A 24,715-nucleotide genomic window follows, 5' to 3' on the forward strand; every position below is an offset into this window, starting at 1 on the left:
CATCTAGTGTAACCCGTAGGACCACACACACTGCACCATACGCAGAGAGCATTCGATGGGAGGAAGATCCTTGCAATACCAACGAAACATGTTCATCCAATTCACTCCATATAGGAGGAAATATTAGGAAAGAAGACTGATTCAACTGAGGAACAAGCGGGAAACCATAACCCGCCACATCCATATTCCACGGCCTGAAGATGACAATGAACTTCTCTTCCACCTGCCACAAAGAAGAGAGATACACAAGCCCAACACCAACATCCGTCATGGAACTCGTACAAGAACTGCATACTGTAGACGATCGCGCCAAGGCGATATAAATTCTACTAGAGGTCGCAAAGGTAGAACCTAATGAAACTAAATCCTATCGGTATATCACCAACTAAAGTCCTATACCTTAGTTCCAATGTCACCCACACAAATAACTGTCTAGAATATTCTATATTAGCAGAGTAAAAGGAGCTAAGATGACCCTGAAAAACCTTACACGAAGGAGTGGTAGGGAGGTCGAAACAAGAACTGATTGAAGGCCAGTCGACACACCCAAACACAAACCTGTATATCACAGGAGAAAGAAACCCGTAGGTTAATGAAGTGTCACTAGCGGACACAGGGGAACCACCACCACCACCATTCTTTGTCGCCATCCTAGATGGAGGCTTTAGAGTTGAGATCTGGGTAAAAGCTTGAGTAGATGGTATGGAGAAGAGACAGCCACAGACGGCTGATGAAACCCCAAATAACAAGAAGGGAACGTCACGGCCTCGAGACTCAGGCGTCAAACTTAGGAAATCCAGATCTGGGTTTTGAGTCATCGCCAGAGGAAAGAGACTGGAAGAGGTGTTGAGGCAGCGAAGAAGAGCAACGACGGCGGGTACATCCGGAGGATCTGGTGGTTCCGGCGGAGTGACGAGAGAGAGGGAAGCCAACGGGAGGAACTTGCACGGTGGTGGGTCAGGAGGAGGCCTGAACAGGGGACAGAGAGGAGCAGTCACCATCATCATCACGAGGAAAGGGGGGAGCTGCTTCACGTGGTGGAGAGCTAGGCGGAGGTGAAAGAGCAGAAGAGATCCATCCAAGCGGCGTACATCGGGACTCGGGCCTGGGAGGTTTCTTCTAGGGCGAACTCGACTAAAACCTAGTCTATCGAGTGGTCTCCAAGTATGACGATGACTAGATTTCTCTATCATCTTGGAGACTAAACCATATATTTATGCATGTTTAATTCTGGCATGGTTTTAAGGAAACTAGAAATTATCAAATACTTTTTTGTTAGGTGAAAATGATCATAAATGCGACTTTTCAAAATTATAAAATACACGATGTGAGTAAAAGATTAAACCATATCGCTTGTTAAAAACCAAATCTTTTTTTTCTGACAACGAAACCAAATCCTATAATTAATACAGAGAAATTTAGATTTGATAAATGGTCGGCGCCAGTTAAAGAAAAAACGATAAATGGTCGGCGTCTTACATGCCCCCAACTAAACTACGATCATCCATCTTCTTATCAGTTGAGTAAATTATATTCGTTTTAAGATGAAACCTGAAGATAAATTTGAAATTAGCAAGTCAATTTTGAACATGATTGAGCATGATATATAGCCTATAGTGATCTGGAGTAGCATGGGTTTCTATTCAGAGTCAAATCAACAAAAGGCATTTTATTAACAACGTAAAATAATAAAAAACTGAATGTGAATATAAATATGTTTTTACCCGTTATGAAAACCTAAAATTGCAAGGAAAACGACATAAGTTAACAATTGTTTATCTATATGCGAAGTTGGACCGCAGCTGCATCATGCCATATATCCAAGTGTTGTGGTCAGTTCCCCGCTTAGACTTGTACTTTTTGGAATACAAATGTTGTTTTAAAAGATTAAGTAGAAATTTGATCTAAAAAGTTGATGCTTGTTTCTAAATCCCATTATTCTATGGTTGTACTTCCATATGTTCCAAGTCTTTATTATAATTGCCTAGTTGTTTAGTAGTCTGGACAGCGCTTACATAAGGCATGTTAAGCAACATGCATGTTTTATGCCTCTCTTGAAATACTTAAGCCACTAAACTGGATTAGCGTGAGGTAATTATATATGGATAGTTTAAAGATAAAAAAGCATCTTAGCCACCGTTCCAATTCCTATAGAACAACATGCACCGCACGTTGTCTCTCCAGCTCAAGAAAAAGTACATCAACATTTCTCTATTTCATTCATTTGCACCAACTAAAGGACAAAAAAACATGGATAACATAAAGTATTTTTTGCTTCTTTGATTTTGTTTTGTTTCTTTCATTCGGTGGTGAAAGAACAAAGGCAAGGAAGAACGAAAGTACTAGTTCTTGATATGTATGTCTCTTTTGCTTTCTTCTCCTCCATTTGTGAATTGCATTTGCTTCTTTTTTGGGTATATACAATTTGAGAAAATTAAAAAAAAAGTGTGGGGAGAGCCTAGAACTGAGAGGAGTCATTGGGAATGGTGCGGACATTAGGACGTAAACTAAGCTGGCCAAGATCTTTCAGTTTTAGAAAGATGTTCGATGGTCGGAACAAAGGAAATTCATCCTTCCCTTCTCGCAGGGACTCCAAGCAAATCCCTGAGCACGAACTTACCATACGTGGGATGAATCCTGCATCATCATCTCGTAGAGGCAAACAAGCTAGGACATCAGGTATTCATCACATATTCATATATCTCATCTGCTAAATAACTATTTAGCGCATAATTTCTGTTTAGATATTTTTTTTTTGAAAGAATTTTAAATTTATTTCAATAAAAAAAAAACTTTTGTACAGAACTTCACTGCTTCCTCTTTACACACAAGAACTCAAATGTACTCACTACATTCTAGTTTAATAAAAACTCCTTTATGTTCTTGCAAACCAAGTCTCCATTGTCTTCTCATGCTTCCCATTAGCTCTTATCTTAGCGATGTGATTCTGTTCCTGATCAGCTTGTCTAATCTAGCAATCAGACAAACATCGGGCTGAGATGGTTCACCTACTCTTCTCTTATTTCTCTCAAGCCAAATAGCATAAATCACAGCTTGGAAGCAATATCTCAAAAGGAATGTCACAATCCTTCCCTGAAATCCATTTGTTACCAACTGCACTACACTCGACCATTGATATAAACTTCTTCTGTTTATATATATGTTAAAGTCTTCTATTAATATTTGATCATATGTGTTACATCTAAAGTCAATAGGTTAAAATTATTTCATGTTAGATTCCTTGCACCATATATGTGTTCATATATGTTTCACTGTTTCAGACATGGAAATGATGAAGGAAAGATTCGCGAAATTACTTCTTGGAGAGGACATGTCAGGTGGTGAGAAAGGCGTGACCTCTGCCTTAGCTTTGTCAAATGCCATCACCAACCTCGCTGGTTAACATTTGACCTTATAGTTATACCATAGCTAAAACTATATTATCTAATAAATGATTCACAAACTATGCGTGGCTTTGGTATGGGCAGATTCGATGTTTGGAGAGCAGATGAAATTGCAGCCTATGGATCTGAAGAGAAAAAAAATTTGGAGAAAAGAAATGGATTGGTTATTATCTGTGGTTGATCACATTGTCCAGTTTGTTCCTTCTAAACAAGTTGCCAAAACTGGGGATTTCACTGAGGTGGATGCATATTATTAGTCATTAATCAGGCACATAATTAAGCAATATGTCCTCGTGACTATTTATCTTATTAACCCTTTTCTCTATTGTAGATCATGGTAACTAAGAAAAGAGATGATCTGCTAATAAACATTCCAGCATTACGCAAGCTTGACTCGGTTCTTCTCGTGAGTTATACTGCATGCATCGCTCTCATGAATACCACTTGATTGTTATTAAAAATACGGATAGTAAATATTTATTTTACAACCATTTATTATTTTTTTGTATCACAAGTTCACAACTTTTGAAAAATAAGGCTTTATATAAATAATTTGCGTCTCTTTGTTTATTTTGCATGTAGTGGTATCCTATTATTAATACAATTAGTCATTTTGGCAGGAGACTTTGGACAAGTTCAAGGATCATAAAGACTTTTGGTATGTTCCAAAAGATCTTGAGAATACAGAAAACAATGGAGATTGGAGGAAGGATGAGAAATGTTGGTTACCAGTTGTTAAGGTCCCATCGGATGGTTTGTCTGAGGAATCACGTAAATTTCTCCGTAGTCAGAAAGAATCTGTGGCACAAGTCCTTAAAGCCGCCACAGCCATCAATGCTCTAGTATTGTCTGAAATGCACATTCCTGACAACTACACTGACTCTCTTCCAAAGGTTATTGCTTGAAATTTTTCATGAATATTCATAATGATTTTAATAAGCTAAATCAGCTAAGATATAATTGTTATGTGTTGTAGAAGGGGAAGACAAGCCTGGGAGATTTCCTTTACAAGAGTATAACAGATGAATACTTTGATCCTGGTTACTTCCTTTCGTCCATGGATTTGTCAACGAAACACAAAGTTCTGGATCTAAAGAACAGGATTGAAGCTTCCATGGTGATCTGGAAGAGAAAGATGAACCATAAAGAGCAGTGGGGATCCTTTGTTAGCTTAGAGAAGAGGGAGCTTTTCGAGGTCCGAGTTGAGACCATTTTGGCCATGCTCAAACAAAAATTCCCTGAGATTCTACAATCCTCACTTGAAATCTCCAAGATTAAAAACAACAAGGTAACTAAAAAAATAAAAACCAAAGCTCGTTAGCTCAACTGAAAAGAACCCTAGTCATTGTGTTAAGCGTCTCTTGTTCGATTCGAGTGACTGCGGAGACGAAACAACTGAAACTAATAAATAAGAGCTTGTTATATATATGGGTTTTACAGGATGTGGGACTTGCTATTTTGGAGAGCTATTCAAGGGTATTAGAAAGCCTGGCTGCGAAGATAATGTCAATAATAGAGGATGTTCTTGAAGCTGATGTGCTAGTTCACATACAGCTGATGGAGGCAGAGAGAAGATTTGAAAGCGACGCAGAACCAGAATATGAGAAAACCGAAAAGGTGGTTTTAGCAGTAACGCCAAACTCAACGAAACTTGCGGACTTGATAGGATGGAGATTTTCATCAGATACGGAGCAAAGTTCGACGAGTGATATAGAGCTATTCCACGAAGCTGAACAGGAGAAGGAGATTATGAAGTCTCCAATTAGAGTTCAACCAATGAAACTCTCATATCTTGCAAAGTTAGAGAACTTGAGAAGCCCGAGTGAGAGGCACTGATAGTGAAAGCAGGTATAGTACAATAGAGCTTTGAAGAATAAATAACAAAGAGTGAGAGAGAGAGAGGAAGAGAGTAGGCGAATTAAAGTGTGTGAGAATATGCATACATTGATAATGTTCAAAAAAAAAAATTGTGAACAAAAACAAATCAAACTCGAAAAAAAAAAAAAATAGAAATGAAATTCAATGGAGACAAATACTCGTTTTTAGAGTTTATTTATTGATTGTGTGAATTAATATATGAGAAGTTCGCATACTCGTATTTAATATTTATAGTGCATCAAAAACCTGATGTTCTTCTTTTTTTTTTACAGAAAAACTATCTTATTTATTAAAAGCGTACCTCTAAAAAATAACGTCCAGCTCAACCAACATGATCTTTTAATGGTACACCAAGACTTGAGTCACTTGGATTATGAATATTTCCCTCTTGATTTACAAATGGGATCAGAGCAATCATACATAGGGTGGTCTAACTGAAACTAGTTATTCTTTCGACCACATTACATTAAAGCTACACAACCCAATACGACTTTTACTAGAAACTTTAACTAATTAATAACTAGGAACACGGTTCCGATTTGGAGGTGGAAAGATTAAATCGGCATGCTTGGACCGCATCGTCGATGGATAAGAACACATACTCCTTTCCTATCTTCTCTACAAAATGCGATAACATCATCTTTTCTAGGACTTCAAATCTTGGATTTATTATCACCATCTGCAATAAAATATACATAATCTTTAACTCTTATCGTAAATTATTAAAAAGACGAATTTAAATTAAAAGTGAAGGGTATAAACCTTGATGCCTTTTGATACAAGGATTCTCCGCACTTCAAGTAGTGTTTCCATCCCTGTCATGTCAATGCTTGAAACACCTAAGAGACAACAAGATTCATTAGCAATTAAAAATGAATTAAGAAAATATATTTAGTGACAAAAAGAGATATATGTTTGTTAATGTGTAAAAAATAAATGAGATCACCAGAGAGATCAAGGAGAAGAAACTCGACTTCTTCAGGTTCATCTCGAATCCACCTTAAAATTCTTTCACGTACGTAAGTACTATTAGCAAAAAAGATAGGAGAACCCAATTGAAGGATAACATAACCAGCCATCTCCTCAGAACCAGGGTACTGTTCTATGTCACGAAACATAACCGAGTTTGGTATTCTTCCCAATTTACAAGTCGAGGGCCGTGCAACGTACAATAACGCTCTCACGACGGAGAGCCCAACGGAGATGATAAGGCCGTAGTCCATGCTAAGGAAGGAAACACCGAAAAAGGCGGACATGCAGACGAGGAAATCAAACTTGTCAACCTTGAAGAGATGGTACATCTCCTCGTAGTCGATAAGGCCTAACATGGCTGACATAATGATGGCTGAGAGACCAACGAGTGGTGTGTAGCTGAATAGAGGCGCGAGGAAAAGAAGCACAAGCATCATGCAAAGGCCCATTACTACATTTGACATTGGTGTCTTTGTTCCCGCGTTGTAGTTCACTGCTGTCTTTGAAAATGGCCCTAAAAGTTCCACACAAGATTTAGCTTAGCAAATGTGAATCACAATTTTGAGAGGTAAAACATTTTCAGTTTTTCTCTTTCTTAATATTTCTTTGCAAATTTTAACCGGAAACGCCAAAGAAAAATGTGAATGGTAGTCTTTCTTTTTTAATTTTCAAATTCTAGAAGTTGTGAGTTCATTTGGAACAAAAAAAAATACTAAGCATAAAAGAAAATTATTCAAACTCAAGAAAGAAATCCACACTTGATGTACCTAAGACCATGTTTAATAAGATATTTAAGAGTATGTTTATTGCAGGTCTCTTAGGTTGAGTTTCTTAACGTAATATAAGATACGGTATCTTACCTTTTAACTAAAAAGCTAAGAGACGTCTCTTAGAGCATCATTAACCCTTGCACGGGTTCTTAAGTAAATTTTTTTTTGTTTTCTTTTAAAATAAAAAATAAAATAATTAACCAATCGCGGGCCGTCACGTGTCAGTGGGACCCGCGAACAGTGCTAAAACCGAGTTAGAGGCGCCCCTTACAGAAGAGCATTAGCAATTTTTATTAAAACTCTGGGACCCACCTCTTAAGAACCAACTTAAGAGGCAGGGTGAATGCTGCTCTTAGAGCAAGATTATCGCCGGGTCTTAGACTCATCTCTTAGTAATTAGGGGTTAAAAATTGAATCAAAAGTGCTGATAAACAATAGAGACGTAGTTTAATTAAGAATTTTTTGGACGCGTTCTTAATGCCATGCGTCAGCATGAGATTGGTTGTCTTAATGGTGTAGGGTAAAGTCGAGTTTTGCTCTCGAAATCACTTTCATCTTCTCTCCTATGCTCTCTTGACGACGAAACCATTCGACTCTGCTTCTCCGCCGATTGCAACCCCAAATCGAAGCTACTCTCGTTTATTTCGCTCACTCCGCACCGATCTCCGCCGATTGCAACCCGGAATCGAAACGAGTCTCCTTTATCTCGCTCACTCCTCAGTGATCTCCGCCACCGATCTCCGCCGATTGCAACCCCAAATCGAAGCTACTCTCGTTAAGTTTCTATGAATTGAATAAAATGTTTGTTTGCTTTTATTTATGATGTTTGTATTATTTTCTTTTTGTAATTTTTTTTTTGTGATTTTTTTTTTTTCGCAACTTTGTAATTTTCTTATGTTTTCAATTTTAATGTTATATGTTTTATTTTAAACACATCTTTTATATGTCATTACTTATTAAAATAAACAATTTATTTACTAAGAGACAACATAAAGTCCCAGCAATAATCTGCATTTTTGCTATTGTCTCTTAACATTGTTTCTTAACTTGAAAATAATAATAAAATAAGCTAAGGACTCAAAAATTAGTCCTAGCAATAATGTTGCTCTTATATCTCTTATCTAAGAGACGTCTCTTAGTGTTTTTAGTTAAAATCTAAGAGACCGTATCTTATATTACGCTAAGAACCCCAACCTAAAAGATTTGCGATAAACATAACACTTAATTATGGTATAAATAATATGTATTGAAAAAAATCTAATTACCTGTTGTCAAATAGCAAGAAGTAAAGGAGCCAATTATGTTCATAAGACCAAATGCTATCATCTCTTTGTTCCCGTCCGTTTGTTCGTTCTTCATTACAGCAAAGCTTCTTCCGATCGCTATCCCTTCCTGAGATTAATATTCATCTTCTTTTAAAATCACACATATTATAAGTCAGGTATTAGCTATATTGAAAATTTTATTTACAGCCATAGCGATGAGCCCAGTGACTATTGCGGCCTTAATAACCAACGGTAGATACTTGGCATCAAAGGTCAAATATTGAATGGAAGGAGGGTTTAGTCCTTTCTTTAAAGGCCCAACCTGTATGCAGAAACATACTATTAGTAGAAACCCTAGTTTTTGTTAAAAGATTTTTTTTTTTTTCATCAGTTTTTGTTACAAGATAGAAGCCTAGTTTCTTTCTAGACACCCTAGTTTCTGAAGTCTTATAATTAGTCCGTGAAGTCAAAGTTGGTGTGTGTTTGTTATTGTATTTACATAATGCCTTGCTGGTATGCAGAAAATCAAAGAAATTTTCTCACTGTTTGGATCCCATGTTCTGTTCCTTTCACCAAATAAGCAACTAGGCAACCGACAAGGACGACCACCATTGGACCCATTGCTGATACCCAAAATAGCTTTGGTTTTATTTTCTTCTGCAACAGTGATAACATATTATACAATTTCAGTTGATTTTTACTATACAAAAATTATATATATATATATATATATATATATACTAGAATATACGGAGAAAACAAGGAAAAATAGACTTCTATGGTAAACATAAATTATTCAAGTTAATATTTTTTCCTTCCAAAAATCAAAAGTCAAAGGTCAAATTGGGTATGTAAAACGGTGAGGACAAAAAGGAAAAAATAAAATAGAATAGTGGAAGATTTGGGAGGGTTCAATGATTTTGTCTCAAATAAACGGATAAAGCAGTTAAGTAAATAAAATAAAGAGAAAAGAAGAAAGTATACGATGTATCGAGTAGATTGGAGGAAAATAAGAAAGCAGAGCCCAGCAAGTGCACTTTGCCACTTCCACTGCACCAAGTAACACCCTCCCAAGATAATACAATTAGACACCATACCGTTTATTGGTTATGTTTTACTTTAAAAAAGAGTTGAAAGTGAGACCTCATCACGGTGGGTGAAGAGTGCGTGGAGAACAGAAACGACATCAGTTTTGTGCGTAAAGTGGACTAGACCAAAGACGCCTTTAAGCTGTTGGAGGAGAATTATTATAGCTGTTCCTCCCATGAAGCCCGTTATGGTCGAATGTGACAGGAAATCAACCAATATCCCCAACCTATATACACGCATGCATTAATTAATATACAATGTTGACCCAAAAAAATTAATACACAACTAAAAGATAACTTTTTAACGTAATAAAGATAGAGCAAAAGCCACTAGATGGTTAGATTATCCACCGTGACATTGTGATTAAAAATAACTAGATAGAGATTGTATATATAGACTAAAGATAAATAAAACCTGAAGAAGCCCAAAGCAAATTGGAATACACCAGTGATGAAAGTGGAGGTGAAGATCAAATGAAGGTAGAGGTTAGGATCCATTTTCAACAAATCCTCACCAAATGTCTCAGAGATCAGCAAAGAGCATGCTGCGACTGTTCCCACCGCGAGAGTGTTCGAACTTCCTAACACGGCGTACACAAATGGCGGCACAAAACTTGAATCTGATGAACTCCCATCATTTTTTCATTAAAAAGGAATTATTCGATATATGTTCAATAAAAATCAATTGGAGCGGTTTTAATTAGTATACAAGAACAAATTAGTAAGAAAAAAAAATGAGACAAGTCCAGTCGGGCAACACCAAATGTCGTTCTATAGACAACGTATGTACACCGACAGTATCATTTCTATCTTAGGTTTTAAGTTGATTATCTCATATTCATGTTTTAATTTATGTTTTATGCTCCTCTACGAATTTTGTTTAAACAAAAAAACAGCGAATCTTATTATAGATATATACATTTGGATTTCAATTTTCATCCGTATGAAATTTTCATAAATGGTTTACGTAAGAAAGCACTTTTGTTTAAAAATAAAAAAATTCACTTTTGTGAATACTGGGGTAGTTTTTTTTTTATATTAGTTGTCTCAAGGTATTAAAAAACACTCTTGAAGAATCAAACACAAAGTGGCTTTCATACAGTATTTTTGAGCATCAGATTCAGTATTTTTATAATATGTAGAAAGTAATCAAATTAGCAGAATCAATATTTAAAAAATAATAATTTGAAAATATTTAGTTTCTTTTTTAACGAAAAGGCTTAAATGAACCAGGTTACTATCAAAGTGATTTCCATGACTATAACCACATTCGATTGAGCTGGTGGACTTAATTCCAGAGGTGAGCCAGTCCGAGATTCACAGCTTGGCCAACTAAATTATTAACTAGACCCTGGTTCTAGACTGAGAACTGTGTTAACTTGCTTCGCAAGGACCAACTAACACAACCAGCCAGGTTCCAGGCTTCCACCCCCGCTTTTCAATATGTATGTGATTTGCCAAATTGCACCTTTATTTGAAATCACTTTGAGAAACATAAATTTTCAAATTTAAAATGACCAAATCTAGCTTTTCTATTTCTAATTAATGATATTCATATGATGCAATTAATAATTCATAAAAATAGATAAAAATAAAAAGGAAGAGATCTCACATAGGCCAATGATGGGAGGGATACTGGCGAGATTAGCATAACTAATACCCTGAGGAACGGCAAGGCTGGTTATGGTTATTCCCGCAAGCAAATCGTACCATAGCTTTTGCAGATTGTATTTTGGGAGCCACTCAAAGATTGGAACAAAATACTCCAATGTCTTTTTTGTTTTTATCAAACCATTTGGCTCTTGCGATATCGGTTTAAATGGATCATCGGGGAAGAAAGTTTCTTTACATTTCGATCTCAATTTTACAACAAAGCTTCTCGGGGCCGAGAAGTTTACTCCCTGCCCCTTTGGTGACGAGGAGGAGCTTGTTCTATCACTCTCCATGGTTACAAAAGAAAAAAAAAAACAATTATGTATGAATACACACAACAAGCAAGCAAGAGGTAAAATCTCTATCTCGCCTTTATGTTTTTGTAGTTTTTTTTGGATAATTTATATTTTGTTTTCTGTATTTTCAGTGCTTTGTAGAGAATTGGAGAGTATGGTTGTGTTATATATAGAAGGATGACCAAAGAAAGTGGGAGATGATATTTTGGATTTTTTTCAACATGTGAGTAAATAGCGTCTGTCTTTTATGGTAATAAATCTGCTATTCTTATCTATACAACACTTCATTGCGTAGACTAGGTACAGTTGATGTGTTGAATAAAAGTTGAATCATTATAACTAACATGCTTAATAAGAAATTTGACGATAAAGATTATTTGTTATTAAAAACGTTTTAATATGTTGTTATTAAAAACGTTTTAATATGTTGAATAAAATTGGACCATCAAGGCCGCATGTCAATTCTAGAAGTTTTTGATATTTTCATATCATTCTAGTTATTTAAAATTATTTATTTTATTATATATTATTAAATGACTTATTTCAGTTTTATACAAAATTTATTATTCTGTATTTTAAATAAATATATAGTTTATTTAGTTTAGATATAGCAAAAATTAATTATTAATCAGTAAAATTAAAATGTTGAATTTTTGCTAAACAAAATCATTATAATGCGTAAAAGTTGAATGTGTTTTGAATTAGAAAAAAAATAAAGTGAAACTTCGGAATGAACAAAATCGAATGTTGAATTTTGAAACCACTATGAAAAATATATGTAATATCTCTCTATATAGTGGATGTTAGTAACATCTTTCAAATTAATATGAGTGTAATGTTATTATCATTTTAAATCCAGTTTAGAAAAATATCATTTATTCAAGTTTTTCTGTTAACAAATGTTGTTGTAGTCCATCTTAAGAAAACAGTGTATGTATATGTTTTGAATTTTGATACATATAACCCATCGCAACACTTATCACTTTTTTTTTTTTTTAAAGTAAAAAATATGAACAAGAAAGGCTAACGTTTTGCATAACTGTGGCTTGAGAAAGTTTTATTTTTCTAAAATTCTTCTAAATTACATTCATAAAACCGACATTTAATAAATGAAATATTTACTATTGTGGAATATTCTATCGTATCAAATCAAATCAGATGAAGTGGGATTGTAATAGAAAGTATAACATGTCCGTATCATCTAATGAAAAATTGCATCAACTAAGTGACAATAACATAGAGTCTATCTATCTATATATATAAAAAGATGTTTGCTTCATTCCTGTGCGTCCACGTCGGATTCCTGTGCGTCCACGTCGGATCCAGCCTGGAAAGTCGAGACTTGCTGTGCTGACACGTGTCCCGTTTGCTTAAACGCAGCGCTTCATTTAACGTTTTGTTACGTGGACTGTGTTTTATTTGGGCCTTTTGTTTGTTCAATTTAACCAGTCCAGTAATGAGTTTCTCTAATTATAAACGCAGCTTCCGATGTCGTTTATGTATTAGGGCTTCTTTGTGCTCTGTCTCCGCCATTCGTAAATAAGACAGAACTAGAGTTTTGAGAGAGATGTTTCAGCTTCTTACTATCAATCTCTACCAGTTACGGATTCGCCATCTTAAATTCCTTCTTAAATCATCACCTCCAATCTACTTTGAATGCGAAATTCTTCATACAAGGCTTTGGGATTTCGATTATAAAAAAAGGTAAGCTTTTTCTGCCATGAAACCATCTTCTCATTCCCTCTAATTAAACAAGACAGTAGACTTATATCCAGGAAATGGCAAACGCAGCGATCTTTCTTTCCGACCTGAAGACCGGACGATGCTATACCACCGTCCAAATGTCAAAGGAAGACGAAGAGATGTTGAGGACAGATTTGCCGGCTTTCAGGGCTAAATAAGAGGAGATCGAGAAGAAGAAGATGGAGGTTTGGAAAAAGGATTTAAGCTCAACTTTGTTGCGTCAAAGAAGAGACCGAGCGAGTGGTGAGGTTTATATAATTTTATCATCCTCATCGTAATCTTATTTATTCTTCAAGTTTTTGTTTCCGGATTTAACAATTGGATTGAACAAAAAAAACTTTTTCTTTTTGGCTTTGTTCCATAAAGGATCGGACTTCAATGTTAGGCCTACAACTAAAGTGATCAGTATCACGAAAGACATGATATAGTATATGGTTTTGGGGGCTTATATGAGTTATGTGGATCAAAGCTCTTTCTTTTTTATGAGAAAGACCATTTCTTCTTCTCGGTAATGTTATACTTGATGACTAAGAAGCTGAGTGGTGGAATTACATATCAGGAACTTGAAGGTTTAGCTGACCCCATGAGGAAAGAAGTTGATTTGGCCAGAAAGGAGATTGATTCTGTCAATAAATTATTAAAGCCATTGGCAACGTAAGCCCTCTCTCCATCATCATTTCATCTTTGAATCTGCCATTGATAGATTTGTGTGTCAGGTTGTTTGAAGGCATCAACTCAAAAGGTTTGTCAATCTGATTCTCTTGAACTATTTTAATTTTTGAACACATCTTTAGTCTTTTGTTGAACTGTTATGTCTGCTGCATTCATTCCTGAATTGAATTTTTATATTGTGAATTCAGGTTTGCTACGTTGCTTTTGGGATGATGTTACACTCGCAACGCAGTAAGCAGAGAGTCATAAGATTAGCGAGAATTCTCCTTTGATAAATTCCTAGATAATATCAGAAGTTTCATAAAAGCAAAAGCAACAAATATTTATAAGCCATAATAGTTAATGGTCATCAAAATCAGTAGAAGCAAAGAAAATGTGACATAAATTATTTTGGAAGGTGTCATGCTCACATGCGATAGGTATATGTATTATTCATCTTTGTCAGCTAGAAAATTACATTGTAATAAAATTAAAAAACCTTCTTCGTTTGATTTATTAACTGAAGAACCTTATTTGTTACACATCACACCCTCTCTACATTTTTTTTTGTCAAACACCTTTTCTACATAAGTTTAATAAATTTACACTACACAAAAATCAAAAAGCAAATTAGCAAACGATAGTTTATTATACTAACAACTTAAGCATTTTAAGAAAACCTGAAATAAAAATTGAATACTAACTGAATACAAATAAATAAAAATAAAAATATGTTTATAACAAACAAAATCTTATAAGCTCTTTTGAAAACCCAATATATTATAAGTTAAATCACAACCGCTCATATACGAAGTATATATATATACATTTTCCAGCCAAAAATATCACGAAGTCAAAAAGGACACATGAAAAATAACAGAAACAAAGCAAAGTTATCATATCAGGAAACATAAAACTACCCTTTTTGCCAAACGTAAATCTAACTAATATAGCAACAAAAAAAATTATAATTAATAATTAAAACGGCAATCTATTATTATATAAAGGTTGTTACCCCCAAATTATAGTTAATTAAAAAGTAATTCTATATTTTCACAATAAAATCTACTCCCTCGGTGAATGTACATGTGTTAAGAAAATTGTTTTGGTATATTTCTATAAATCATTTTTAGTTAATAATAAAAGATAATTAAACTATAAAAAATAATTAAACTTATCTAAAGTCGACGCATCACATCTAGCATTAAAACGCACAGTTTTGTTAAACGAAAGGAAGAATAATTTTTAGGCTTCTGTTACTCATAAAAATTAAAGCCCAGAGCCTCAGAGGCCCTATAGTCTTCATCCCCTTCACGCTGTCATCAGGATTTCTGTTCTTCTTCCAAATCTGAGACCGATGTAAATAATTCTGCGTTTTCATGCAGCTTCAATGGTGTTTTAATTGTTAGGATGACTGAGATTGAGATGAAGAATCTCTTTGTTTGTCTCCACCCGCGTCGTTTAGCTTTCTCCTTTACTCAAACGAAACGGCCGAGTTACAGATTCAGCGCCATCATCACCTTCTTAACTCCATAGACGGACGTGTAGCACGATCTTGACATTAATTGTGAGTTATCCAAGGGTGGTTGTTGCAACCGGCTTTAATCCAAAATTCGTGGGAGGTGTTTAGTTATCCACTGTAATTTGATATTCTAACTTCTAATGTTTCCTAATACCCTCACTAATCTTCACTTTGCAGGCCGTATGTTCCTCAATGCCATTTTAGGGACACATCTATTTTAAATAATTACAAAATAGTTAATCTTTTAACCAAAATCATTATAAATAATATCTTGATATAATATTTAAATACCAAACAACTAATGACTATGTCTTAAATTGAGCGCCACAGATAAGGTAAATACATGAACACTAAACCTTTTCTCTAATTGTGTTCCATTTGGATTTCTTGAAGAAGAAGTTTTGATTAGCTTCTGTTACCAGTGTCTCTGATATAATTGTTATAGCTTATTACTTAACCTCTGACATCTCTGTAGAACTGCTGGATTTTTTAATTTCTAACCCATAAGAACTATAACTACTACATTCCGTTTAGCATAGTTTTTTTTTTTAAATTGGTTTTCTATTTTTATACTTTCACACCAGATGTTACATTCTCATTTCAATGAATAAATTCTCCTCGCTCACGTGTGTTGTCCTTATGCTTCAAATTAATAGTTATAATTTTATCTCCTTTAAAACAGCAATGAACAATCATCTCAAAAACAAAAGACATACCAAACCGTAATGCACACTTTACTTGGAACCTAAGATACTTCAAATAAGTTTGTAGGTGTTCAGTCTCCAATTTATACTTTCACATGCAAATGGGGGGTTGAGATGAGTGACAGAATATACACGCCCACACACATAAGAGTCCAAATTAGAGAAACACACAATTACCCAACAAATTATGGACTACTAATTATAAAAAAAAAATACAATAAGAAAGCCCACATACACCTGAAACATAATCCCTATAAACCCTAAAACCATTTAAGACCATAATGTCAAAAAAAATACACTGCTTTTGCAAAAAATAACAAAATACAAACAACGAAAGTATACAATTATATAATTACATAAAACACGTGACTGACCCTATTTCTATATAATAACAATTTATATAAAATATATACTCTAACTACTTTAATTATTTTTTTAATTTTCATCCCGCCCGTAGGACGGGCCGACCCTAGTTAACTATAAAGAATAGTAAAGGCTAAATCTCTTCATCAGGAAATAGCTTATCCTTTAACGAAGGGGCAATATTTTCAACGGCAAATCTCCAAAATAACACATTTCTAAGTTTATGTCACAAAAATAGCTCTCAAAAACTAAAATGACCAAAATAGCATTTTATTTTTTGAAAAGTTTAATTTTTTTTTTATTTTTCAAAATTAAAAATCTTATCCCAAAACCCCACTCCCCGACTCTAAACCCTAAACCCTAAACTCTAAACCCTAAACCTTAAATCTTAAACCCCACCCCTTAACTCTAAACCCTAAACCTTAAATTTATCCCCTAAACTCTAAACCCTAAATCCTAAACCCCACTCTTTAACTCTAAACTAATTTACCATTAGGGTATAACTGTATATTTATCTCTTTTGATAAAACACTAAGTGCTATTTGTCATTTTTATTCTTAGAAGCTATATTTAATGCTGTACTAGTCATTTTCTGCGGAACACCATCAACAGTTCAACACGCACCACCATAAGTTCTGCCTGCACTAGTTCTTGCACAATTGTCTATGTTGCATATGGAATTTTACAAGGATGAAATAAAGTTGCATATGACATCCGCCATCTGAGAATCATATTCAGGTCCTTCCATCTGGAAATGGCTAACGCCTTCAAGGAGGTGTGTTTCGGTGCGTCCCGCTGAAGATTTCAGCTTCTTCTTGAGCTGGCTAACGCTAGTGAAGCCGTCTTGTGTTCCCATAACGAAGAGTTTGGGTTTAGGGGATGAGAGAATGGCCTTGTGGTGCCTCCCAAACAGAACCGAGGCCATTAGGCCAAATGGGTATCCCAAACTCACGTATCCCACCACTTGCTCTACTTGCTCCACCGCTGATCCTGCGATTGGTGCACCTGCCATAGACTAAGAACTTCATTTCATTTTTTCTTTTACAATATAAAGAATATATTTCATTTTTTAATTCTAAATCTAACACAATGGCAAATCACAAGGCTATGTAAGAACATCAAAAAGGGAGGTTAGGAATCTACACGAAGATGCACCATGTCAGACAAAGATCTGATGATGTCACCACTCTCTACCTCAAAATTACCCAGACACTTTACATTGATTGAATCTATTCAAAAACTTAAACCAAAGCTTCTCTTTTTTCACTTCTTCCCACAGTCTATTGAAACTTTCTTATTCAATTCTCATGTAATACTCTCTAAAGTTGATCATCCAGACTCAAACACAAGAAAGATGCTTCATCTACACAGCTAGAATTACATCAATTAAAATCAACTAAACCACTTAGAGATAACACCAAACCGGAACAAAGTTACCTCAGCTGAACTGATACAACGCATCAAGTAAATTAGCAAACTTAAAAAAGAACAAATCATAATGTCAGTATCAACAAAACCGCAAAACTCATCTCCGTACTAACTAATGAGAACTAAATAGAGAGACAAAAAGAGTTAAAAGGAACACCTTTTGTTTAGTTTTTCACCACAATAAACAGATCAAAAACAGCTCGAATGTTCAAAGCTATACCTTCGATTTGAATACTAACTCAGAAGAATCCATACACTGAAATTCGAAGGAAAGGTGGAAACTTTACCGGCAGAAGAACCCACGAGGAGGATCCTATGAGCACCGAGATTCTGAGAAACCCACCGACAAACAGCAATCACATCCTTAACCTCAGCGAAGCCAGTAAGAGTAGCCCTTCCCGTTGATTTTCCGGCACCTCTTGTATCCAAAGTGACGGCCTTGAAACCTTTACAGGCCAACTCAGAAGCTATGCCTTTGAGCAGAGCCTGACAACCACCCAAGAGCGAGAAAGGGTGGACCAAAACTATTGCTAGATCCCCGTCGTCGCTAACTTGTTCATCTCTGGGTTTGAAGATTCTCGTGTGGAGCTTCACCCCTTCCTCGGAATCAACGTCACACGATTCCACTACAAAGTTTGAAGACGACGACATGTTTCGTTTCGGAGAGACCAATGTTCTTGGCAAAACCGTTTGGGTTAAATCTCGAACGACTTGATTCACGGTTGGTTCAGTTGCAACATGAATTTACGGTCAATCTCTAACCGCTTTCTTTGGTTTATGTATTTCTTCTTGTGTCTTATTTTATTTGTACGTCTAGAAAAAAAATGCGGCAAAGCCCATGTTTTAAGGGCCTTATCTTAATTAGGGCCTAGTTTTTAAGTAAATTATTTTTACGGCATGATTTCTAATTAGAATTGAGCTAAGCTTGGTTGTCACTGATAGGGCCTAGAGGCTGTGTGTTCCTAATTTAATCATTTTCAATCAAGAATTCGAAAACCATTTCAAGGATTCTTTTTAAATGCAAGAGAAAGGGTCAGCTGAATGTATGGAAGTGTGTGTTCAAAAAAAAAAAGAATGTATGGAAGTGAATAGGCCTGGGCGTTCGGGTCTTCGGATCCGGTTCGAGCCGGTTCTTTTCGGATCCGGGTCTTTTCGGGTCCTAAATATTTAGATCCAATAGATACTTAGAAATTTTCGGTTCGGGTTCGGATCGGTTCTTCTCAGGTCCGGATCGGTTCGGATCTATAATTAAAATATTCATAAAATACCCGTAATTTTTTGGGTCCATATCGGGTTCGGGTATTTAGGATCTGAAAAGGACATGATATACCCAATTCCATCAACTTTAGTTGAATATTTGTCGTATATATCTTAAATTTTGCAAAACAGCTTAAATAAAACTATTAATAATTAAAATAAAACATTTTAAAACTCTAAATTTTACATTTTAAAGCTTTATATTACTTAAAAATGTTAAAAAATAATAACAAATGTTGTTCACAAAAGATATTTCAACTAAATCATAAAATAATATATATAAAATAGAACACAAAAACATCATAGTTTTACATATACATGTTTTAAGTCGTGTACAAATCGGTTTTTATCGGATCGGGTCTATTCGGGTCGGTTCTTTTCGGGTCCGGGTCTATTCGGGTCGATTCCTTTTCGGTTCCGGTTCTTTCGGGTAAAAAAAATTTAGACCCAAAAGGTACTCGTACATTTTCGGTCCATTTTCGGGTCGAGTATTTTTGGATTGGTTCCGGTTCGAGTCTTCGGGTCCAGGTTAAAATGCCCAAGCCTAGAAGCGAATACTAGTGGCGGATCCAGAAATTCTTTTTACCGATGTCATAAATTAAATTATTATTTAAAATTAATTAATTTTATTAAATATTAAATAATTTTTTTATTTAACGTAAACTATAATATATAAAAGTGTCAATAATTTGAAAAAGTGTCAGATTTTTAATACAAAAACACACAAATGTTCTATTTGGATTTGAAAGCCCACAATATAAACAGTAAAAATATAATAGGCCTCGGCCCGTACAAGAAACAAAAGTAAAACACTCAAAAATTAGGTGTCAACTGCTGGTCGAACCAAGGTATAAGGGGTGTCAGAAATGGGGAGTTGAACCAACTGAGCTACTGCAATTCATTGTACAAGACTTACAGAATCACAATTTATAGTTTATGGGGTGTGGTTGCTGCCTGGTTACAGGTGAATTTCAAATTCATACTGTTACTGGGCAAGTACGTAGGATGCATTATAAATAAAAAAGGTTTTCTTATTCATTTTCTAAGTTCTATTTAATTCCTCAAAACGTATTTTTTTTTCATATGAGGTTTTCGAAAACTAATTTCTTGAAAAATTCCCAGCTGTAGAAATGTTAAAAGTGAAATTACATTTCTGTGGCCAGTGTAAATGACAGTAAGAAAAAAGCTACAGAAAATTAAACTGAAGCTCTACGCAGGCAAAATCGACTGGTCCTAGACACGGCTATATGCTAGGCTAACGATTAGATCCAGATGCTCTTCTCCTCCTACGCTTCTTCTGCCGGATCCTCCATATGCTTAGTAGCACTAGAACTCCTACATCAAAGGATATACAATCAAATCGAAATCGAAATCCAGAAAAGTTTGATACCTGCTTTATCATGCAACAAAAGTTAAAGCAGACTTGAAAGAAGTTGGGAATATTACCACTAGCTGCAACACCAGCAGGTACTATCCAGCGAGTAGCAACAAGAAATGACGTGTCAATCTGCAAATTGAGGGCAAAATAATACAAACTTTTTAGTCCCTCCAGAACTGCTTAGACAAAAAAAAAAGAAGCTAGAAGATAAGAAGAAGTACCTCGTCTCTATTGAATAGGCCTCCCAGATACTTGCTCCTGGAAGAACTAAGCTCACCTTCTTCCCTGGCTGATCTATAACGTGCAGGTCTTGTATTCTCCACTGTGGAATTCAAGCCTCGACCTAGATCAATGCCACGATAACCGGGCAATCTACGGTTCCTTCCTCTAACGTGTAAGTTATATCCTTTAGTCCCCCATACTTCAAATCTGGAGTCGCCCTGACAGATTAGCTCCTTTCCGATTACAGAAGAGTATGTCGAAAAATTCACATCAGTTCTTCGAGACGGCAGTTGCTTCTCGTCTGTGGTTACGGGTGAATATCTCTTAGAAAACTTCGAGAAAAGCACAGGGTCTTTGATGTTTGAACTGGTGAAATCTAGCATTTTCTTCAGGAGCCAGTAGCAGTTGGTGACCATGTGGCTACTGTCCAGGCAATTTGAGTCTCCATATACACCAACTCGGCCATCACCAATCGACAAAAGCCCAAGAACAGCAGGGTCTTCCTGTAAATAGAGCAGAATATTACATAAAACTATGCAATTCAACCAAAGAAGAGCAAGTCAGTAAGAAGCAAAGAAAAGCTGTTTCTCATTACCTTCGAGGACCCTGTTAGCAGCAGATTCTGTGTGGCACCACTCTCAGAGCTGTCCAGTAAAGGAAAACTGTGCATAAACCCACCAGCAGGAAACCTGACAATGTTCGTTCCAGAAGCATATCGACTCTGCTCACCGTCAATACTGAAATCCCCATTCAGAATCTTGTCTCCAAACGCAATTCCAAATGACGCAAGAAGATTATTCAGTGCGGGAATATTTGCACCTCCGGTGACTGGAGTCCACCAACTGCGTGTGTTATCGTCGAAGAACCTCATTTTCACCATGGTATCAACATTATACCACTCAGCAAACACAATTAGACCCAGTCCTGTATTGATGACATCATATCTGAGTTTTTCAATTTCTTCTGGAAAGTATTCATCTTCAAGGTCAACCATCAAAAGAGTTCCATATTGCTGAGCATCGAAACATGTAAGGGGAGAACCAAGAGTCTCGATATAGTACCCAGCATCACGTAACATGTTGAACATGATGTGAAAGTTTGTATGCAGGTGATCACCATGCCAATCAAGAATGTCATTGCGGACATCCAGAGAGTCTCTTGGAATATACCCTGGAGGATACTTAATGCTGTGAAATTGATCCCACAATATACGTTTCGCTCGTGGTGGGGTGGGAATAACTTTCAGTTTCAACTGAAGAGTGCAAGTGCTTCTTCTAGGCCCAGTTTCTCCAGGGGCTGGTGGGCTATAGACTTTCACAGTTACATTACCCTCTATTTCACCTGTGAATTGTGTACCTTCTTCCTTGATCTGCATGTGTATAGCTAGATAGCCAGTCCAGGGCCATATGACATCTGGGTACTTAAAGTGAATGCTCAGAAGATTTCCTTCCTCGTTTGCAGCATGCCATGTTGGTGGACCTTCAATGTAGCCAATGACACCCATACCATTTAGAATTGTCGTGTTGAAAATGACAGGCATAGCACCCGCGTATAGTGGCTGACGACAAAAGGGCCAGGAATATGGACAATCATTATAGTCAAGAATGCTCGGGAAAATGCTTGCTCGGGGTTGGTAGCTCTTTAGAATTTCATATGATTCTAATCTGACAAAAGAGGAAAATTAGAGACTACAAAAATTAAGGAAATAGGAAGAAAATAATAAAGGATGAATCCAATGGTTATTACCGATGAGGGTAAGTTAACTTACAGATCAACTCTTCCTGCACCCTGCTCATACATATTAGGACCCGAAAGCTTAGCAGCACCTTCAACCAACGCCTGCTTCATGCTTGCTGGATTAAGCAGGTCCTTCCTACTAGCTTCAGGAATAACACTTACAAGAAGGCAAACAATACCAGCAACAACAGGACTGGCCACACTTGTTCCAGACAAGCTTTTACAACCAGTGCTAATCTTGGACCCCATAATTTCACGGCCATATGCAACCACATCTGGTTTGACACGGCCATATCTGTAAGCCATTTTTTTAAAGTTAGGAGCTGCATGAAAACAAGTGTTTTGTATCTATACAATTGCAGGGTTCGTAAAATGGAAATGTACAAGCAGCAAAGAAAGCAGTACCCATGAGGAATCTCCCAGGTGCTCATCCCACGAGATGAAAATGAAGCTATGTGATCATCATAGTCAATACCACCGACACCAATGACATCACTCTGGTCAGCTGGATTATTTAACGTTCCGTAAAGTGGCCCATCATTTCCAATTGCTGACACCATAATGATATTGCTGGCTGTTATTTCCCATACCTGTTCAAAGTTAATCAGCACCTCTGGAACACGGTACTGTTCATATATCTCCAGAGAAACACCCCGGCTCTTGACTCAACAGGATAATAAAAACTTTAACCAAGAGATTAGGCAACCATTACCTTCTCTACAAAAGGCAGATCTAAGTAGTCCGGTCCCCCAATACTCAAATTCAATACATCCATATCTGTTGCTATGGCATAATTGAAAGCGTCAAGAAACCATGAGGTGTACGATACCTGCAACAAGCTGAGCGCAAATTTCTCATAACCTATATTTGATTAAGATAACTTGCATATCTGGGGAAACAAAATACATGGGAGGGGTAAGGATGAAGAGAGGACAAAGAGAAAAGGTAGAAACTCATATATAAAACGGTCAATTATACTATATTGAGGAAAATAGAGATCAACGTGTAGGTCTCTGTAACTATTATTAATATCTTAGCAAATGTAAGTAGGGAAAAAACAAACATAAACTATTGCATCATGAGTTAGTAAGTTTAGTTGAGGAAGACACGTATCTGATGCGTGATCATGCATTACCTGGTTATCTGTGAACACTCGGAAGGCATAGATCTCCGTGTCTGAGGCAAAACCAAGACACTCTGAATTTTGACCAGCAATAACACCCGCAACAAATGTCCCATGCCCCAGGTTGTCATTCAAAGTGTCCTCATTTGTCCAATTTGTACGCTCCTGAAAGTTACTGCGTTAATACCAGCTTCAGAGCTTAACAAGACAATTAGAATCTCAAAGACAAACTATTAGCTTTAAACACTGCTACTCTTTATCTAAAATCTTCTATGGTTTTATTCAACCTTGATGTTACGGAAATGAGGATGGTCAGCTCTAATTCCAGTATCAAATATAGCCATTTTGACTTTAGCACCAGTGTACCCTTTCTTCCAGAGAACATCTGCTCCAAACATGGACGTCACTTGAGTCTTCTGAAACATTAAACAAAAGTGTAACTCGTAAAAAGAAACTCACTTTCAATTTACGAATGCTACACTATTATAGTCACATTAAGTGAGCAAACAAAAAAGCAGATATTAATATATAACTTTGACAATCTCTCTCACTTGAGCAAGAAGACGCCGTGACGTGGCGTTACTAGGAGCCGCCTTGGCAGAGTGATCAGCACCTCCTTCGAAAGACATGGAAGTGAAGATCTTCCCCGGACGCTTCTCCCCGTCGAGAAAAGATCCTCCCAGCAAAACTCTCTGGTACCTAAACTCAACGCTCACGTCTTTCACCATCGCCAGCCTCTCAATCTCTCCAACGACGGCCTCTCTCCCGCTCTCCTCGATCCATAGAACGCCGAAGTCCGTCGGATACTTCGCCGCCGGGTTATCCCTCTCGATCCACCCCCAACCGCCGGATCGGACCTCCGATTCGAGGTAAATCCGATGAGTTTCCGCCGGCTTGTAGTGCTTGAATCGGATTATGTAGTTTGTGTGCGTCGCAGTCTCGGATTCGGAGCGAGTTGCGTTCTGCGGGTTGAGACGGAGCCGCCAGAAGAGGAAAACGGAGAGGAGAACGACGAGGATGTAGGATCTGCAAGCGGATGAAGAAGCTTCTGCGAGGAGCATCTTCATGGCGATGGTTGGATTAGGGTTTGATGGCGAGATTCGCTGACGCACATGCCGTCGCTGGAAAAAGTGCATCACTCCTATGGTAGTTTTGATGTTCTGGTCGCTGCACAATGATGAACCAACACGGGAAGAGTTGGTGGAGTGAGAAAGTGACTTTTGAACGGCTGGTTTGGTTGGTTCAGCTTAAATTATAACAA

The 24,715-nt window shown here is 36.6% G+C and overlaps 4 protein-coding genes across 6 annotated transcripts; 1 reads left to right on the top strand and 3 right to left on the bottom strand.

Moving 5' to 3' along the window:
- The first annotated feature begins 2,286 nt into the window (after positions 1-2,286).
- On the top strand, positions 2,287-5,315 carry LOC106333335 (rop guanine nucleotide exchange factor 10-like). The gene is made up of 7 exons (XM_013771792.1): positions 2,287-2,679; positions 3,282-3,398; positions 3,489-3,643; positions 3,736-3,810; positions 4,025-4,297; positions 4,381-4,692; positions 4,845-5,315. The coding sequence occupies exons 1-7, from the start codon at positions 2,484-2,486 to the stop codon at positions 5,238-5,240; spliced, it is 1,524 nt and encodes a 507-aa protein (XP_013627246.1). The 5' UTR covers positions 2,287-2,483; the 3' UTR covers positions 5,241-5,315.
- A 271-nt stretch (positions 5,316-5,586) lies between these two features.
- On the bottom strand, positions 5,587-11,465 carry LOC106328348 (probable sulfate transporter 3.5). 2 transcript variants are annotated; one of them, XM_013766777.1, is made up of 10 exons: positions 10,990-11,465; positions 9,793-9,997; positions 9,433-9,604; positions 9,274-9,339; positions 8,833-8,946; positions 8,495-8,611; positions 8,290-8,416; positions 6,229-6,768; positions 6,045-6,121; positions 5,587-5,961 (listed from the first exon to the last, which is right to left on the bottom strand). In XM_013766777.1, the coding sequence occupies exons 1-10, from the start codon at positions 11,321-11,323 to the stop codon at positions 5,803-5,805; spliced, it is 1,911 nt and encodes a 636-aa protein (XP_013622231.1). In that variant the 5' UTR covers positions 11,324-11,465; the 3' UTR covers positions 5,587-5,802. The 2 variants fall into 2 exon arrangements, with proteins under 2 accessions (XP_013622231.1, XP_013622232.1); XM_013766778.1 differs by lacking the exon at positions 9,274-9,339 and having other exon boundaries at positions 5,656-5,961; positions 10,990-11,450.
- Positions 11,466-16,878: 5,413 nt separating this feature from the next.
- Positions 16,879-18,457, bottom strand: LOC106331602. The gene is made up of 2 exons (XM_013769991.1): positions 18,025-18,457; positions 16,879-17,314 (listed from the first exon to the last, which is right to left on the bottom strand). The coding sequence occupies exons 1-2, from the start codon at positions 18,386-18,388 to the stop codon at positions 16,992-16,994; spliced, it is 687 nt and encodes a 228-aa protein (XP_013625445.1). The 5' UTR covers positions 18,389-18,457; the 3' UTR covers positions 16,879-16,991.
- A 1,623-nt stretch (positions 18,458-20,080) lies between these two features.
- LOC106335448 (subtilisin-like protease SBT6.1) lies at positions 20,081-24,642 on the bottom strand. 2 transcript variants are annotated; one of them, XM_013773971.1, is made up of 10 exons: positions 24,006-24,642; positions 23,742-23,867; positions 23,467-23,619; positions 23,044-23,160; positions 22,737-22,921; positions 22,363-22,626; positions 21,190-22,258; positions 20,594-21,097; positions 20,441-20,501; positions 20,081-20,329 (listed from the first exon to the last, which is right to left on the bottom strand). In XM_013773971.1, the coding sequence occupies exons 1-10, from the start codon at positions 24,588-24,590 to the stop codon at positions 20,250-20,252; spliced, it is 3,144 nt and encodes a 1,047-aa protein (XP_013629425.1). In that variant the 5' UTR covers positions 24,591-24,642; the 3' UTR covers positions 20,081-20,249. The 2 variants fall into 2 exon arrangements, with proteins under 2 accessions (XP_013629425.1, XP_013629424.1); XM_013773970.1 differs by having other exon boundaries at positions 23,742-23,870.
- Between the last annotated feature and the right edge of the window lie 73 nt (positions 24,643-24,715).

Source organism: Brassica oleracea, chromosome C3, assembly GCF_000695525.1.
Source record: "Brassica oleracea var. oleracea cultivar TO1000 chromosome C3, BOL, whole genome shotgun sequence".
NCBI classification, from domain to species: Eukaryota; Viridiplantae; Streptophyta; class Magnoliopsida; order Brassicales; family Brassicaceae; genus Brassica; species Brassica oleracea.

Bases quoted from the DNA above. Each gene is read 5' to 3' on its own strand.
- LOC106333335 (XM_013771792.1), top strand. From the start codon at position 2,484: ATGGTGCGGACATTAGGACGTAAACTAAGCTGGCCAAGATCTTTCAGT. The intron at 3,811-4,024 runs GTGAGTTATACT...TCATTTTGGCAG, and splicing joins AGCTTGACTCGGTTCTTCTC to GAGACTTTGGACAAGTTCAA. The intron at 4,693-4,844 runs GTAACTAAAAAA...TGGGTTTTACAG, and splicing joins CCAAGATTAAAAACAACAAG to GATGTGGGACTTGCTATTTT.
- LOC106328348 (XM_013766777.1), bottom strand. From the start codon at position 11,323: ATGGAGAGTGATAGAACAAGCTCCTCCTCGTCACCAAAGGGGCAGGGA. The intron at 9,605-9,792 runs GTTTTATTTATC...GCGTGTATATAG, and splicing joins TTTGCTTTGGGCTTCTTCAG to GTTGGGGATATTGGTTGATT. The intron at 8,417-8,494 runs GTAAATAAAATT...TATTAATCTCAG, and splicing joins CTGGGCTCATCGCTATGGCT to GAAGGGATAGCGATCGGAAG.
- LOC106331602 (XM_013769991.1), bottom strand. From the start codon at position 18,388: ATGTCGTCGTCTTCAAACTTTGTAGTGGAATCGTGTGACGTTGATTCC. The intron at 17,315-18,024 runs GTAAAGTTTCCA...AGTCTATGGCAG, and splicing joins CCTCGTGGGTTCTTCTGCCG to GTGCACCAATCGCAGGATCA.
- LOC106335448 (XM_013773970.1), bottom strand. From the start codon at position 24,590: ATGCACTTTTTCCAGCGACGGCATGTGCGTCAGCGAATCTCGCCATCA. The intron at 23,871-24,005 runs GTGAGAGAGATT...TTAATGTTTCAG, and splicing joins CACGGCGTCTTCTTGCTCAA to AAGACTCAAGTGACGTCCAT. The intron at 22,259-22,362 runs GTAAGTTAACTT...CTCTTTTGTCAG, and splicing joins GGTGCAGGAAGAGTTGATCT to ATTAGAATCATATGAAATTC.